Raw genomic sequence first — 18,249 nt, 5'->3', positions numbered from 1 at the left:
GACTTCACCTTGCCAATGTACTATTTGTACAACTGTGAGGTCAGAGAGGTTTAGGGCTGGGTTAGGCCTTCCTGGATCTTCCTGGATTAGAGCCAAGTGCCTTTTTTATTTCAGCATTCAAGCAAAACAACCATGTCCTTTTAGAATGCTGTCACATTGCTAGGAGAAGCTCATTTTTATTGACAGCACAATTCCCACACCACTCTGTTACCTGTTATCACTCCGTCTGATGGAGCGGGCCCACTGCTTATGTGGAGAAGATGCCCTCCCTCTGGCTGTATGCTGTTGTTCAAACAGGGCCTCAGCCAGCCTTGAGCAAAGAGATAATGTCTGCGTGCTCCAACAAAGGCCAGGCCCACAAGAGTGGACACTGACTTTAGAGCCACTTATTTAACAAATTTGGCTCATGTCTTGATTTTTCAGAACAAGGCAGTAATGTGCACAACTACTTACAGATACCACAGGATCTAGTGTTCTTCTCACTCATAAACCCGGATAAAATGTCACTCCTCCTTGAAGGACGTCCCCACCTGCAGCTGCTGGTGTCAGTACTGGAATCTCCTCCCAGCATGAGCTTCATTGCTCTGTCAGGGTGACAGGATCCCCGGAGCTGTCGACCTCTTAACTTGTCCTTCCTCTAAGAGCACAAGCTGCAGAGGAGGGCCCCTGTGGGCCACCAGCAGGAACATCCACGTGTCTTCATGTGGGTAAGTCCCACCTCAGCCCCGGAGCTCCTGCCAAAGGGCTTTCTCTCATCCTGCCTATTCTACGAGCTTTGAAGTGAACAGAACATGAATGATTATTCTTGTGGTTTCCCTGATCTGTATACCCAGGGCAGCAGTCGCCAGGTGATCCTGTGTTTGAAATAAAACAGGTGACTGGTCTGAAAGAGCAGGAAGCAAATTGTTTCTATAGGTTCAAACCTTCCTGCTTTACCCTTGCAGTGGCCCTCCTTGCTTTGTTTTCAAATCATGAGAAGTCACTGCCCTTCCAGGGATGGCTGTGGGGTGCTAGGTCTGGGAGCTGGCTTGTTTTTGAGTAACTATCCCTTCTACCGAGGTGAAGGAGAGCCAGAGGCTTCCAGCTATGTCTAAGAAGTTCCCAAACAATCTGCTAAAACTAAAAATAAGTCTCAAATGTAGCTCATTGTTGTCTGTTTTCAAGGTCAGATTGGCTGAAGATGTCAGTCAAAACAGCCAAACATGCTTTCCTATTATCTCTGTTCAAAAGGGCACCCTTTCGCCTACAGAATTTGGGGTCTCGCTATGATGAGTGGGGTTTTGTGCTGGATGTGTAAGGGCGACAAATAACCACCTTCCTCAATTAGCTTTTATACTAGTAGCTGTCCATCGAGTTGCTATAGTAAAAATAAAAATAATAATATTGGGTAGCTAACAATTGGAGGATCAGGCACCATATGACATGTTAATATTTTGATGCATTCCCAATGTGCTGGCTCCTCTCCATCTGCAATTGTCTACCCTTTGCTGCCCTGCTCTGTGTATGGGAGGCTGAGCCTTGCAGACAGCCAACCTGGCTTCCTTTGAGCTGATTTTGGCAGGCTCCAGAGGTCAGAGGGTGGAAGAAAAGGTCAGGATGTTTCTTTCCCACTCCCTGCGTCCTTGGCACAAGGTTCTCGTGGTAGCTGCATCCCTCCCTGGACCGCACAGCCTGGCCACCAGGTTCTTTTGTAGCATCTCTTGCCTTCTACTTCCTGCCCTAACAGTAGCAATGGCTTCCCCATGTTGCTAGCCCCCAGGGGCTCTCTGTCCTTGTTTTTCCCTTAACCCTGTCTGTTCTCACCTCCGTAACTAGCCACTTTATTAAAGTCTCCTCATTTGAACCAATCAAGGGCAAACTGTGTTCCTGTCAAGACCCCAACATCTGGCAAAAGAGATGCAGGTCAGAGATTCAAATCCATAATATTCATTAGTAGGAGAGAGGAAAAGTAAACTGATAATAAAATAAACAAAATTATAAGAGTCATGAGAAAGTTGTAGAAATCAAAGGCCAACAAAAATGATTTGTTGAGGGTGTAAAATTGTTAGACCTTCTAAAAATGAGTAGAATTGAGACACATGGGCATGAAGGAAAGAGTTTCCAATATGAGCAAAAGCACTGAAGCAGTAAAGTCACCAACCACGTTTGGGAACAGAAGTGGTTCAGTCCCAAAAGTGGAGTAAGCTTATGGATGGTGTTTTTCCAACTGCACCCTATAGAATTCTGCTGTTCTATGACGAGTTACTACCACACTGAAAAAAAAAAAAAAAAAAAAAGAGTCCACAGTCGAATAAGATTGATCAGATATCTTTGAAATAAAGGACCTTAAGCAGGTTTCTCTACTCAGGGCTTCTCAGAGCATTTGAAAGGCTCATATGCATATTTGACTACCTTTTTTTTCATGGATGGTCTATTAACATCTTCCAGAGTGTGGTAGGAAACAGAGTTTGGGAAACACATATTGTTCAATAGGATTCCACGATTTCGGGGAATCCTGGCAATGTGACTCAGAACACACTGTGTCAGCTATAAGTCAGCATGTTCCAAAGGCTTTTGCAGAGAGTCGTTGGGAATGCCACAAGTCATGGACAAATGATGCCTAGAATGCCATCATTTAGTCACAGCATGCTCAGTGAAATGTAGTTTGCAGGCCAAGGAAAAAATCAAATTTTTTATTTTGACATGACCAGTAAGGAAAGAATGGTGAATGGGCATCAAACAGAAATTGAGGTTTATATCTTGGAAAATATTGGAGCCCCAGTGGTAAAATTTTGTATATTATACAATGTGCCCTGTTCCTAGTGGCTGGCAAGTCATATTATTTCAGATCTGATATTTTAAGTTAATTAAAATGAGCCAGCCTCTTGTCTAGATTATTAGACCAGTCGATAACTATAAATATTTGAAAACCATAAAGATTAGAAAGACGAGCAAGACAGAGATCCTGCTTGTACTGGTCTGGGCCTGTTAGAAACTGGGCCACATAGCAGGAGATGAATTTGAATGTAATGCGCTTGAATCATCCCCAAACCATTCCCCACACCCCAGTCTGTGGAAAAATTGTTTTCCACAAAACCGGTCCCTGGTGCCAAAAAGGCTGGGGACAACTGTAAAGAACTCTGGACCACTTGAGGTTAAACAGTTAAATATATAATAACTACAATGTAAGATATGATTTCAATACAATTCTCTGAAACACAGAGACTAGACTTACATATCTAGCACTGAAGGGTTTCAGAGAACTTGAAGGATGAGTAGAATTTGCCAGTGAAAAAAGGAGAAACCTCATGAAAGATGCTAAATTTCCATATCCAGACCCCCATATTTAACCACATAAAAACTTATTCCACATAATATAGAAAAGAGAATCCAATACTTATAAATAAATATAAACATAAATTTAAAACAAAAGGATATTCCAAAGATGACTTTTAAATGTATAAAGATCTGGTAGACATTTTTCTAATATAAATAGCTTATCAAATGTTATTAAAGTCTATTTCACGGCCAGCAGCTCTGCTCCTTCTCCTTAAGTTAAAGGAAGAAAAAAATCTTTGTTTTCTCTTTTGTTCTTGATCATGAGATCCAGTATGCAACTTAGAGTACATCAGAGAACTCCAGTGTTGGCCTTTGGAGACTTTCTGACTTTGACGAGAGAAAATGAGAAACACAGTTATTTCAAAATGTTTCTAGTTTTTCAGTTTAAAATAATGTCCACAGTATACAGGAAATTGCTAGTGCCAAAGCCTGTTTTTCTTCCTAATAATTTTAGATGCTATATTCTTTTAAGTAGGATTATAGTAAAGCTTTCTTTGTTGTGCAGTTGTGTGTGTGTGTTTTTTTAAGGCACCATATGTGACTATTTAACTATACAACTACTTTATATATTAAGTTTTTTTTTTATATTAAGTTTTTATGTATTACACCTTCACATATTTATATTCATAGTATACTGACTACTTTTCTTTCCCAACACCTAAAATAAGTATTCTATACTTAACAAACACACAAAAAAAATTTAAAGTCTTAAGTGTAATACAAATACATTAAAAAAGATTAAGTTCTGTCAAGGTTTTCTTAGTGGTTCTTTTTGTTAGCTTTTAAAAAAAATATAGAAGCTTGTTATGGTTTTATTTATTTATTTTTACCATGTAATATTTTAAAGCTACCATCATAAGAAAAAAATAGGTTTTGCCCTTAAAATACTGACAAATATATAGATCTGACCATATAAATGGTCCAATAAATGTTTACTGAATAAAAAAAAGCAACTTATGTACCATAGGTGGAAATTAGCAGACAAAAAAATACAACCCTGGCTCCCATTTGAATCTGTAATTTTTCCTGAATTTGATACTAAGAAACTCTTTGTTGCCTACAGATGAGACCTATGACAAAAAGATTTTGAGTTGAACAGGAATCCTGAGATAATTTTTTCTTAGAAAACCTGGGTTAAACTTTTTGGCATTGATACTATAACAAGTTTGTTTATTTATTTATTTATTCATTCATTCAACAAATTTCAAAACATTTCTTGAGTATCCACAGTAGTAGTAGTAGTAGTATTAGTAGTAGTTGTAGTAGTAGTAGTAATATTAATAATAGGTAATGTCAATTTGGAATTTATTTTGTGATAACCCCTGTGCTTTGTGCTTTGTACTGATTAACTCAGAGTCCTTACAACAACCCTCAATTAGCTCCACTGTACAGATGAGAAAAGTGAGGTGCAAAAAGTTGCAAAACTTGCTCGTGGTCACCCAGAGACTATATAAATTCTAAATTGAATCCAAGTCAGTATGAATTCTAAATTGAATTTACATTCTTTGCTACCTCTGGCCCCCATGTTAGGGATGCCCAAAGATATATGGATTATCCTCCATAAGAATTACAATGTCATAAATTGAAAGACTACAATAGGTCATCCAGGCTCTGTTTTACAAATGTGACATCAAGGCCAGGCCAGTGACGTAATTTAGCCAGGGTCACAGAGACGGGTATAAACTGTCCCCTCTTGACCCTCTGTATTGTCACTAGGTCCATTTCTGTTTTCACGCACTATGTGATTCTGAAAACCCCCTTACTTACTTGTAAACCACTAGATCTATATTATTGTGCATATAAGAAACCATATGGAAATGATTTTTAAATATGTAATTTTATCTCCTTAGAAATAATCCTCATTGATTGTTAACTTTCAAACAGACAAATTGTGAAACTGCATATGGATCTTGGCCTCATGAAAAATGAGCAGTAAAATTGAGTTTAGCAGTTCAGAGTTGGTACTGGGTCTCTCACCTCCCTGCCATGCTATTTCCTTTTACCTTTCAGTCCCATCTTGTCTCCTGCTCTGAGGCCATTTAACAGGCCATCACTAAGTGATTGTACAAAAGGAACAGGAGCAAGATAGAATCAAAAGAATGTTTAAAGCTGCAGTGACATCATCAGCAACTGATTCAACTGCCTTACTGTAAACCAAGAAAAGGCAGGCCTGGGAAGCAATATAACACAGAACAGAGACTGGTAAAAGAGTGGAAGAGATTGAGCAGAAGTCACAATTGTAAAGCACTGAGTATCCTGTTTAACCACTTTGAACCGTAGTCTCCTCATCTGCAAAATGGAGATAATCACAGTCCCTAGTTTTCTGTTTGCTGTGAAGAGAACTTGTAATAAAGTATATTGCACAGTACATGGCACATAGCATGCATTCAATGAACATAGTTATAATTACAATATTATAGTCCAATCCTAGTTCTACCCCTTTCATTCACCCACTGATTTTCTCCTTTCTACAGTGGAGGATGTTTGCTAAAGCTTTGCTCAGATCTTCATCCTTTGAGTTTCAGCTCAAATTGTACTACCTTATGGAAGCCATCAATCCCTGCCAGAGTGGGAATGAATAATTCCCTCTTCCATGCTTTTTAGCTGTAGCCTGATCACCTTTTCCTCATTTTCTCCTATCTTTGATATTGCTTCATTTCTATGCATAGCATAAATTCCTAAAGGTGAGGATACTTGCCTCTGTACAGTCACTTTACACAGAGCTGGTCCTCAGTAAATGCGTGGGCCTTGACCTGAATACATTTTTAACAACTCAGTTGCTATGCACATGGAAAGTATTTGAGAACTGTGATTATGGAGTTGAACTGAATTCTTAAGAAGCAGTGGGGATTTTGGTTTCTTGATTTTGTTTGTTTTTTTAGGGAGGGGAGTGGGCAAATACAAAAAGAAAAGCAAATATCTAGGCTCAGCGTGAGGATACCTGCTATTTACACAGGGCATTTCTTTTGGAGGTCACAGTACTCTATACATCTGTCCTCAATGTTGTTCTTATGGCAATCACAGTGATGACCTTAGAGCCAGGTAGCATCCTCTCATTTACTATTGACAGCTCCAGGAAACAACAGAAGCTAGTGGTGCTTGTTCAAGCCCCGAGCTGCCCTTGGTCACCCATAGTTAGAGCTCCTGTCTGGGTAGGGAGCAGTAGGCTTGAGGCTGGCTGTGGGAATGGCCGTATGGAAGGGATGGGCTCTTGGGTCCTTGTCTCTCAGTTTCTCACTCTGAATGACGGCAATAATCATCTTGTTCTCCAGGATTCTAGCTCCCCAAATTGGTTACAATGTTATTTTTAAAATCTCCAGGACAAATTGACAATGAAAGTAACAGTGGGCTGAGGTGTGCTGAAAGATGGTGCTCCAAAGCAGAGTGAAGGAACATTCTTGTCACATAACAAATGTAATAATAGCCAATATTTATTAAGGGCTTACTGTGTGTCAGGCAATGTGCTAACCATTTTAGGTGTATTAATTCACTCAACTCTCTTTAAAATAACCCTCTGAGATAGTCTTCACTTTACAGAGGAGGAAACTGAGGCACAGAAAGGTTAAGCCAATGCTCCAAAGCAAATAAGAGGCAGAGCCCGAAATAGTACTCCCGTAGTTGAATGCCGTTGGCACCCTCTTAATTATGTCCTGTTCTGTCTTCCCATGGGCATCTCTTTAATTTGGAGCCTAGGACAATACTTTACATGTAATATGCGCTAAATAAATATTTGTTGAGTTGGAGTAAAACTAATAAAACTCAAGCATAGTTGGAAGAAAGTCTCTCCCTTCTCCCCCTCCTTCCAATTCTACCCTCAGCTCCTCTATTAAGTATTTGATTTTTAATGGTGTTTCTCTAGTTGAGAACTACAGACCCTTAAAAATTCTTTTTTTTATATATAAGATTTTTTAAAAGAATATAAACACAGTCTGGACCATTGGGATAAGCATCTGGTAGCAAGTACTGCTTTGAGATTTCAGTGCCTATGTGTGCTCTGCCTTGACACCAGAAGTTACCACTTCAGTTCTTAGGCTAATAATAAAGGAATGGTGCAAAGTTAGTCTCTAAATGATGTATTAGAGCCAAAAGCTGTTATTACAATGACACAGGGTGTGAGGAGAGGAGGTGTGATAGATGGAACAGGAAAGAGGTGAGAAAATTGGGTCAATTCAGGGCACCTGGCACACCATGACAATGGTGGAGAGCTGCACAGAACTCAAATGCACCCAGGCCAGGCAGTCAGTACCACATAATGCTAGTAGCTGAGTAAACATTACTACTTTATATTTTATAATTCTGAGAGGAGATTTTTGTATTTAATTTATAAATTTGTTATTATTTTATTCCAGAATTGTTCGAAAGCTATAACATACGGTCATGTCTGGTTTTATGCGTGTGTATATACGCAACATTTTTGAAGAAAATAATTTAAGCCAATACTGAGGTGGTCTAAGAAAATGTTGCCCTTAAAATAGTGGAGAATATCGGTTTCCCTCACATTTGAGAACCACTACATAATAACATGTATTTTGGGCTTTGCTATTTAAAACAGATTACAAACACAAACACATTTAGACATGTCGTTAACACTTTGGTGTGAAATAGTATGTTAGACCCTCCCTTTTTGAGAGCAGGCTTTGATGGGAGGAAGAAAAGCTAAGAGACATGTGATCTCAGTGCTTGGGGCAAGTCCTTAGACCTCTGTAACCGCCTCTGTTCCTTATCTGTAAAATAGTGGTAATCTGCTCCTCCTTCACCACAATGGCCTACATGGAAAGCTGGTTCACAGAAGGTGCTCAAGGTGCTCGGTAAATGCTCATTTAAATAAAATACTGAGGTATTTGGAAGAGAATACGAAGGGTCTACCGCTAGGTTCTTAAATGACACAGTCGCCTGCCTGGTTGGAGGAAGAACCCCAATTGTGGTCCCTTGGGAGCGACTTTGGGAAGCAGGCCCACTGGGCAAGGAGGTGGCTCCACCAGCTGGTGCTGAGACAAAAAGCCGAGGCCCGTGGCCTCTCCCGCCAGCACTCAGAGCTGCCATGCCCCTGTCCTGCTCCAGGCCCCACGCAATGCAGTAGAGGAGGAAAAGCTTTGGTGGTCGTGTCACCAGAATGCGGGATTCCATTCCTTGGAGGCACCTGAGACACTGGGTGAAGCGGGAAGGAACTCGGTCGTCACCTAAAATCTTTCCAAGTGCTTGTGGGGTGGGGAACGCAGAGGTTCTTCGCCAGCCAGGCGGAAGGGCTTCCTTGTGCACGAGGTGTGGCCCACGTCCCCAGTTCGGTCGATGGCGGGTGGGGGCAGGATATGTCTCTGTGAACAAGTAGGGGACTCCAGCCCCGGGGGTGCGCAGGGTTGGAAGCATGAAGGCTCATAGGTCCGGAACAGGGCCTGCCCTCCGCTAGAACAGGCGCTCACTGGCGCCAAGAGGCCGGGCCCCACCTGCGCGGGGTCGCGCGGCCCTGCTCCGGCCGAGTCTGGCGGCCACGGGAAGGGGTGCAGGCAGCCTGCGGGGGTGGGGCGGCTGCAGGGCACGCGGCTTCCCCGAGGGCGGAGGCGGGGCGGGCGGGCCTCCCGAGGCTCGGGGGGCGGACCCGCCCGCTGCCGGCGCTGCTGGCCTGCCCGCTTGCACTTGGTCGCGCTGCGGGGCAGGCATGGGAGCTGAGCGCGCCCTCCCGGCGCCCACACCTGTCTGAGCCGCGCAACGAACCCTGGCCCCGGCGGGCAGCTCGGCGCGGGTGAGTGCGGGCACGGCTGGGGCTCCCTCCCGGACGCGGGGCAGCGCAGTGAGGGGAAGAGCGAGACAAAGGGCCGGTGCGCACTGGGTGGGGTGACTGAGTGGGCACCCGAGACTTGGCCGGGTCGCCCTCGGAGCTCCGGGGCTGGGACAAGCGGCCTGAAGGAACTGTGCGGAGACTCGGGCGCTGCTGGGCGCTTGGATTCACGCACTGTCACCCGTGAAGGGGATGGGGAAAGGAGGTTCTGAAGAAACTACTATCTTGGGTGCCGGGTGGGAGTGGAGAAAGACCTGGCTCTGGGCAAGCACCCCTCCGCTGGAAGGTGGCAACACCCCCACCTCCTGCAGGTACCTACCACCACCACCACTTGTTTTCCTTGAGTTTTGTGTATATGTGTTTCAACATCAAGATCTGAATATTAATTTTAAACGCGGAGCACGTGATTGTAAACACACCTTAGCAAGCAAAAAAGTGCAGGAAACACAGTTTGGGGAATAGGATCTTTTCTGTGGAGCCTGAGTTGACCGAGTACGTCCCCAAGAAACTAGTGTCTGTGAACAACGGTTGTTGAAAGCAAATACTTCTTCAGGCAGTGGACATGTATTCACGAGTTAACTTATAAATACAAGTTTGAAAAATGTTTAAAAGAGGAAGAAGAATTGTTTAGGTGAAGGAAAATTGCCACTCCCCTTCGGAGTGCAAATTTGGTTTGCTTTCATAAGAAAAGAGCTGATAAAAATCCTGTTTGTTTTACTGCCCTTTGGGTGACACCCATGAGACTTCAGAAACAGCCCCTAGGGGGTGGAAAGGTCCCAGTTAGTGTTGACATAGGGCTGACTCCTCTCTGCTCCTGAAATTGAACTTGAGGGCTTCCCAAGCACTTTTTAGGATCAGGTAGACCTATATGAGAATCATTTTTTGCGTGGTGGTGTGGGAAAGAGTTAAATTCACAGTTTGAAGTCAGCTGTGGCCAAAAGCTGAATGCCAAATTAATATCGGGATATGTAGTACACTTGCTTCAGGACCCTATTTGTACATAAGAGCATTTAAAATAGACTTATCACTGAGTCCCTCCAGAAGTCTCTGTTAAACAGGAGTGGATTGGAGGTGGCATTAGGGAGAAAGAACTTAGAAAATGCCACAAAAAAAACCCATTATATTTATTTGTGAAAGTGTTTGTGATCATATGTGTGCTGCTATCTACATTTGAGTAAATTGTTTTACTTGGTATTTTTTCCCACTTATATAAAGTCAAGAGATAATCTGTCATGCTTTCTTGTGCATGAACTGGAAAGGAAGCATTTTTCCAAGGTAACTAATATGGACCTCATTTTGTAACACTGACAGCTTATTCAGGTAGCTGGTGAATGGTGGGTGCATTTTTCTGTCTGTAGCATAAATGCCAAAGTGCCCATTAGTGGCTCTGAGAACATTGCTGGCCCTGCTCTGCACTATTTAAGAGTCTCAAGTTCTCCTGCACATTCCCTCTCATACATCCCTTAGGATTCAATTCACCAGGCGTTATTCATGCATAACTCCCACTGACTCCGGGGAATTTGTTTCTCATGGATTCATCATTGACAGTTTTATTCACTCTGTTCTTGTTCTTCTGCCAGGTTTGTCCCAGGTCACTGGGGTAGTTCATTTTGCCTAAAATCTGATAGAGAAGAAGTTAAGCTTTGTTTGACCACAAGATTATGTTTAGGGTGGCTGGACTTGTAAATGCCCTGCATTTCTTTCCTGTACAAGACTGTAATTCTTAAACCATTATATGACCAGGTCTGTTTTCTTTTAACAGATTCTGTGACTTTGGAAAATGAGAGCAAGCGTGGCTGCAGAGCTTTGTTCATTTTTAGGTATTTGCTTTAGGAATTAGCATGGTTTCACTGTTCAGTATCGCTGGTCACAGATTCCATGGAAAACCCTTTGTCCTTCTTCCAACTTTTATATTCACAAACTTTCCCACTGTTCCTTTCTGTCGTGACTGTTTATAGCGGTCACAGGAGTTCATATGTTGTGCAGTAGTTTATATGTTATCCTACGAATTAGATTTTTGTTCCCAGCCCTTACTTGCTATAGGAGTTTATCATTCTCTCAAACACTTGCCCTCTTGAGGAGACCTGTGTTGTTGCAGTTTTGAAGAGGAAGGTGCAGAACTATGGGAGAGCAGTCTTGGTGCGCAGCCTCCCAGCAGACTGAGTGTTGTTTGCACATCAGCTAATGTGCATTGTTCCTTCACCGTAAGGTTGGTAGTGGGCTCATGAAGTGGCAGCATCCTCATAAGGTTTACGTATTTTTAGTGTACAGCGGGACAATGGCTCACACTGAGTGACAGAGCATGGAATGTATAATCCTCTTGTGAGTCAGATACACAGTTGCAGAAGGAGTACAGTTTCCATATTACTAAGCATGGTGAAAAAATATTTGCCTACCTTAATTTTCCATTCTGCTTTGCCATTTCGGTGAAGAGATGCATGAAAACGCTCAGTTGAGAACTTTAAAAATATATATGTACATGAGGAATTCTTACCCTGTAAGCCTTATTCCTAAAAATTAAATGCTGTAGACCTGAATTTTCTTCATCCAGATTTAGATACAATCAGGTAAGGCTTAGAAATCTTCAGTCCTTTTTTAAGGTGTGTGGTTTCCAGACATTTCTATAAGGACAAGGTGATTCATTTGTAAAGAGAGAGAATTTAAAGTTATATAACCCATTTAGTTACCTTTCTAGTTGTGAGCATATGAATGTTTTTATTACATCTGTTTACATTCTAGAGTATTTATATTTAAATACTTAAATGGGCATGGCACAGGCTTACCTACAATTTATAAAAGTGGAAACAATAATTATTTGTCTCCTAGGGAATTGTTTCTATAATCAGGTGAGCTGAGAAATTAATGCAAAGCCACCAACCCCTGTGCATTATTAATGGGGAAGGGGTTAGGGGAAGGTGTGAGTGCCTCAGGAAAGGACCTCAGGGAGCAAGCAGTAGGCTCAGTTCCCTCTCACACTTCCCTCAGAGTGCTGGACCTTCCCTCCATCCCTGAAAGCTGCCCTCTGCTGGAGGCCTTTGTTTCCTTGGACAACTGATCAGGGGAATCTTGTCCCCAGATAAGCAAGAGAATAACATGATAAAATTTCCTTGTCCTTTTCCCCAGTGCCTCCACCCATAATTTCATGAGTAAAAGCTCTTGCCTGAACAGTAAATGACAGTTGTCTGTAAACAATGTAGTGCTTGATCTGGATTTTTTGATCCTAGAAAATTATAAAATTAGAGAATCCTGGACCTGAAATGACCAGAGCTGAAAAGACTAAAGAGATCACCTGGTACTCATAGCGATATTTAAAAACCACCCTATACACACAGTTGGTAAAGGAGTGAGCAGTTTATGAAGCTGTAACTTAAATATGGTATCAGTTTAAACCCACCTGGGGACCTGAAAACAAACTTTATTTCCCAATTTCTGATCAGGTATTTAAAATAAATAAATAAATCAGTTTGGACTAATTTGACCTGCATTGATTTCTAAATGTGAATTAATGTGTTTTTAAAATCCATTTTACAGCTTTCAGAGTTATATATAAACTTTAATCAAGATAGAAATCTCAAAACAAGGTTGTACCCCACAAGTTAATGGATACATTTAAGTAATAACATAGGGGACTTGCAAGCAATGTTTCAAACGAATGGAATTACTGTTTCTTAAGGTATTTGAAAAGCTTATTTCTGAAGGATTAGAACTTCACCATGCCCTCTGGCTTAGCAGTTCTATTTTTTGTAGATGGATGACATCTTAACTAGCTAAATGACCAGAATTTAAGTTGTGAGGACTCTGAAATAGTAATATTATATGATACCCATTAGATGATATTCTATCTAGAATAGTAACATTCTGTGGTTCACTCTGTAGCATTGTGTAGCAGACTGTGATTTGTAAGTGGTCCTAGAGGTGCCTGACTTAGTCATCCCTTATTGTGCTGTAGAACAAATCTGATCCTCCACGTGGAGAGCCTGGAGTGAAGCTGTGGCTAGTCAGAGAGCCTCACTGACAGCCCAGCACTCACGCCCAAGAAGAGACTCGTTCTCACTTCTCCAGACTCACTAACTCTCATGAATTGGTTTCTAAGAACATTGTTTCTTTTTGAAAGAAAGACACTAAAAAACCAACAACAAAAAGAGCTATGCCGTGGTGCCACTTGTGGAAGGAGGCATGTTTCAAGGCCTTTGAAAGTATTTTTTTAAATAGGGATTTACTACAGGCAAAGCACTTGAAAAAAATGAAGTCAGAGTTAATTTTGCCTGAGAGGAGGTTAACTCATTAATACAAGGTTCCCAGGTGGAACCTAGTTTCAGACTCTTTCCTGCCATCCTCTTCCCTGACACCCTTGCCAATGGACTGTTTTAGTGTTCGGATAAATGGATGAAGCTAAAGGCAGATGCCACTGGAGCGATTCTGCTGCAGTGGATCATTCAAACTCTGTATTCCCAGAATCCAGGTAACGTACACATTTGAGGTTTGGCATTTAAAGATGCATGATCTAGATAATAAATATGAGCATATTTTAACTCTCGTGTTTGTCATGCACATTAAAAATACTATATGCATCTTACGATAACATGTAGTAGAATACTATTTCACCTCCTCCTCTCTTTCCCCTAAGAGTCATATTTGGAAAACAGGTGTACTTGGCAGCTTGCACCTCTGTCTGAATTCTGAGTTTTCTGTCTTTAAGATAAGCTGAAGGAGAACTTGGCCTACCACATCTGCTGTTAGCAGGCATTAACACCCTCCGTATTAGTCAACGGAAGGAAGGGATAGTGTCTAGGGGTCCAAGATATAGCCCTGTGGGAGATACATGATTCCTCCTACTGCATATCACAGTTGGCACGGATTCTGGTGTGGGGTCATTTAGTCACCTAGACAGCAACTTACAGGGAGAAAAAGTTGTTCAAGCCCTAGATATGTCCAAGAGCTGGGTCCTCACCCAGGAGATGGGAATAATCAGGTACAGAGTGCACCTCATAGTCTCCTATAGGGTTGTCCTCACCACACCTACCCCACCCATAAAGTTCCCATTGGGGAGGAGGCCTCTACTAGCCTCAGCATCCCCTCCCTCGTTTACTTAGAATTTTCAGTCTTGACTGTACCCTTAAACATGTGTGCACATGCACTCCATGCTTTCACGACTTTAGAGAAATAATTAGATGTATTTCATCCCTCAGAAGGGCCCAGGGAACCTTCCTATTTGGAAAAATGTGGAGAAGCAGTTTCAAGGAACTGGAAAGTCCCAAGGAATAGGCTTTTCCAGGACCTCATTCCTTTCCTTTCCCATCCCTGTTCTCCCTGGCAGAAATAGAATCAAAGAGAAAGAGACAAGCAAAAGGATCCAAGAGGTGGGTGGGGCACCCACATATTTGAGAAATGTAGCGTGCGGATAGTGGGGATATAGATTAGCATGCTCAGATGGTCTAGATCAGCTCCGTGGGATTTTTCAGTTTTTATGTAAAAGAAAGCAAAAAGCACCCAAAGTTGCCAACAGGTCTGTACTCTCAAAGAGGGAGAGGCTGAGAATAATGAAACAGTTTCTTCCTGACTCCTGCTACTTTCCACTGGTCTCTTGAGACCTAACCCCTCCTTGTCTTAGTTTTGGGATGTTTGATTATAAATGAATTACGCCACCTGCTAAGTCAGCTTCTCTTGAGCAGAAGGTTCAGAGCCAGTCAGAGCCGACTGATGCTTGAACATTTGTGGAAGTACTACTTCCCGTCTTCTTTTTTTTGTGGGGCTGATTGATCAGTCTTTAAACATACCCTTCAGGATAACAACCAAATTCCTTCATTTCGTACACACAGCCCTTCATAACCCAGCTCTTGCCTGATGCTCCCACCTCTTCCACTGGTCCACCATGGCTCAGCTAAACATAATTCCTGAAATGACTCACACTGTTGTGGGTCTCCCTGGGCTCGCAGACTTGTTTCTTCTAAGAGTATCCTTCACTCTGCCTTATGTTATCAAAATTCTATTCAGCTTAAAACCCATCTCAAGCATCACCTCCTCTGGAATGCCTCCCCTCTTCTTACCCTTACAGCTGCTTTCATGCCCGTTCTCTGAGCTACCACATCATCCTCATTCATCTCTGTATGCATCATTCAAAAAGTATTTTTTGAGCCACAGCAATCACTCACTCACTCTTCCACTAATATAATCATTCATTCAACAAATCCATGTTGAGTGCTAGCCTAGGCCCAAATTCAAGGTGTTTTGACTAGCTGGGACCACAGATACAAAGACCTGAAAAGATAATCAATAGTCACAGTCATAATGTGACTGACCTTTGACAAAGGTCCTGGTAGTATAAAACAAAACCCAGAGGAAGAAGAAATGTTTTGTTAGAGGCCTGACTACTCTGGCACTAAATTTATAATAGTTAAGGGTGTTCTAAATTCAAAGCAAAACAAACCAACAAACAAAGAAAAACAGTCTTAGACCCTTCTGAATGCACCCACTATTTAGAGACAGTGGGAGTCCTAGTACATGTGACACAGTGGAGCCGTCCCTCCTTGATGCCTTGTCACTCAGTAAGCTGAGTAATTTAAACTTATCCTTTATATGAGCAAGTTGCTCTGTAGATGCTCCAAGTTCATGCTATAATGAGAATGAGAGCACAGAAGCAAAGGAAGGCTCAAACTTACATGGAAATTGGGGCTGGCCCATCAGTTCATCTGGGGATTAATGCCCTATGCACGCTGTCCTGCAGTGGGCTGTCCTTAGGAGCATCTTAAACATAGACGGGAATGAACACCGGATTTCATTTTGGGCACCTAGCCACGGGAATGTTCCAAGGTCAAGCCCTGCGTTGTAAGTGAGATCATTATCTAGGGATTCCTCTCCACACCCTGATTCCTGAGGGGGCTTTACAGACTTAGAAACAATGACAGGCATACCACTGACTGCTTCTATGGTGAGAAGAGCGGGGAGCCCCTTGCCCCTCCTGACTTGCTTGTCTTTGTTCCCACAGAGTGGTGCTCAGCATGGCGGGGATTCCAGGCCTCCTCTTCCTCCTCCTTCTCCTCCTCCTCTGTGTTGTGGGGCAGGCGAGCCCCTCTGCTACCTACTGGAAACCCACTTGGCCTGCTTACCGCCTCCCTGTCGTTTTGCCCCAGTCCACTCTCCACTTACCGAAGCCAGACTTTGGGGCCAAAGCCAAATTGGAAGTGTCCTCCTCCTGTGGACCCCAGTGTCATAAGGGAACTCCACTGCCCACTTATGAAGAGGTCAAGCAGTACCTGTCTTACGAAACACTCTATGCCAATGGCAGCCGCACAGAGACACACGTGGGCATTTATGTCATCAGTGGTGGTGGGGCCGAGTCTTCGGGAAAGTCTCGGAGGAAGCGGCAGATTTACGGTTACGACAGCAGGTTCAGCATTTTTGGGAAGGACTTCCTGCTCAATTACCCCTTCTCAACCTCAGTAAAGTTATCCACGGGCTGCACTGGCACGCTGGTGTCAGAGAAGCACGTCCTCACAGCTGCCCACTGTATACATGACGGGAAGACCTACGTGAAAGGAACCCAGAAACTTCGAGTGGGCTTCCTGAAGCCCAAGTTTAAAGACGGTGGTCGAGGGGCCAACAACTCCAGCTCAGCAGTGCCCGAGAAGATGAAATTTCAATGGATCCGAGTGAAACGCACCCATGTGCCCAAAGGTTGGATCAAGGGCAATGCCAACGACATTGGCATGGATTATGACTATGCCCTCCTGGAACTCAAAAAACTCCACAAGAGAAAGTTCATGAAGATTGGGGTGAGTCCTGCCGCCAAGCAGCTGCCAGGGGGCAGAATCCACTTCTCTGGTTATGACAACGATCGACCGGGCAACTTGGTGTACCGCTTCTGTGACGTTAAAGATGAGACCTATGACCTGCTCTACCAGCAATGCGATGCCCAACCTGGGGCCAGCGGATCAGGGGTCTATGTGAGGATGTGGAAGAGACAGCAGCAGAAGTGGGAGAGAAAAATTATTGGCATCTTTTCAGGGCACCAGTGGGTAGACATGAATGGTTCTCCACAGGATTTCAATGTGGCTGTTAGAATCACCCCTCTCAAATACGCTCAGATTTGCTATTGGATTAAAGGAAACTACCTGGATTGTAGGGAGGGCTGACACAGTAGTCCTTCCTGCTGCATTGAAAGGTCTTTGTGTACTTATTTTAGGAGAGGCCAAATTTTGTCATTGGGGTGTATGTGCGTGTGTAATGTTTCATAATATCTTTTACCTAATTTGTTAAAATCACAAGATGACTTTATTATTTGAAAATTGGTTTGTGTATCATATCATTTAAACAGTTTGAAGGCATACTTTTGCATAGAAATAAAAAGAATACTGATGTTTGGGGCAGTAGGGACTAGTTAGCAGTTAAGTTAATCTTTTACTTTTTGAGAACTTTGATTTTTATTTTATCTGAACTTGTTTCAAAGGTTTATATTAAATATGTGGCATACAGGAGAGCTAAATTCTTATGTGTGCATATGTGTGTATTTTCTCCTGAGAGTCATCTTACTTTTGGGTTTTTTTGTTGTTGTTTTTTTAATGCCTAATCACTGATGTTTTCAGATGGCAGTGTTCCCAAGCACACACAACTCTTAGGAACCTTCATAATTCTTCGGAGACAGGCAGTTATAATGTTTCAGATTTGAGGCATTTGCACAGTAGTCCTTGATCAGTAGAATAATTTGTTGACTGTGTTGGTACACTCATTAAACTATATTTTATAGTCAGTCGGTACCCAAGCTGCTTTTGGTTTTGAAATAGTTTCTCTTGCAAAGACTGTTGCTTTACTTTTGGGGAAGACTTTGTATATGGCACTGCCAGCTTTGCTGTCACACTAGAGTAGGCAAGTTGTTTATGCCAACCCTTCCATTTAACAGGATTTCACTCACATTTCTTGAATTAGCTGTTTTTCAGAAGATGGTAATCAGGGCCTAATTAGAACAGGCTGTATTGCTTCCCAGCTAACAGTGTGGTCACACTAAAAACAATCATTGCATTTTACCCCCAGAGTGTAGCACATCTCATGTTTTATCATTTGGATGGAGTAATTGAAAATGAATTAAATTCCAGAGAACAAAGGATGCATTACTTGGCAGATGTCACAACAGAATAACTACTTGTTTGGAGCCTGGCACA

General features: G+C 42.6%; 1 protein-coding gene across 3 annotated transcripts; it reads left to right on the top strand.

Annotated features, from left to right (window-relative positions):
* Window positions 1–591: 591 nt before the first annotated feature.
* Window positions 592–17,576, top strand: PRSS23 (serine protease 23). Of its 3 annotated transcripts, none has more exons than XM_090265757.1 (2): window positions 592–707; window positions 16,080–17,576. In XM_090265757.1, exon 2 carries the CDS (start codon window positions 16,093–16,095, stop codon window positions 17,224–17,226), a length of 1,134 nt encoding a protein of 377 aa, XP_090121883.1. In that variant the 5' UTR covers window positions 592–707; window positions 16,080–16,092; the 3' UTR covers window positions 17,227–17,576. The 3 variants fall into 3 exon arrangements, with proteins under 3 accessions (XP_090121883.1, XP_090121882.1, XP_090121881.1); XM_090265756.1 differs by lacking the exon at window positions 592–707 and adding an exon at window positions 8,916–9,058; XM_090265755.1 differs by lacking the exon at window positions 592–707 and adding an exon at window positions 13,466–13,556.
* Window positions 17,577–18,249: the final 673 nt, after the last annotated feature.

The sequence above is a fragment of the Furipterus horrens genome, unplaced genomic scaffold (assembly GCF_987537825.1).
Source record: "Furipterus horrens unplaced genomic scaffold, mFurHor1.1.pri manual_scaffold_2, whole genome shotgun sequence".
In the NCBI taxonomy this organism is placed as follows: Eukaryota; Metazoa; Chordata; class Mammalia; order Chiroptera; family Furipteridae; genus Furipterus; species Furipterus horrens.
The sequence above is the reverse complement of the archived record's forward strand: the minus strand, read 5'-3'. Positions and strand labels throughout refer to the sequence as shown.

Bases quoted from the DNA above. Each gene is read 5' to 3' on its own strand.
- PRSS23 (XM_090265755.1), top strand. From the start codon at position 13,477: ATGGATGAAGCTAAAGGCAGATGCCACTGGAGCGATTCTGCTGCAGTG. The intron at 13,557-16,079 runs GTAACGTACACA...TTGTTCCCACAG, and splicing joins TCTGTATTCCCAGAATCCAG to AGTGGTGCTCAGCATGGCGG.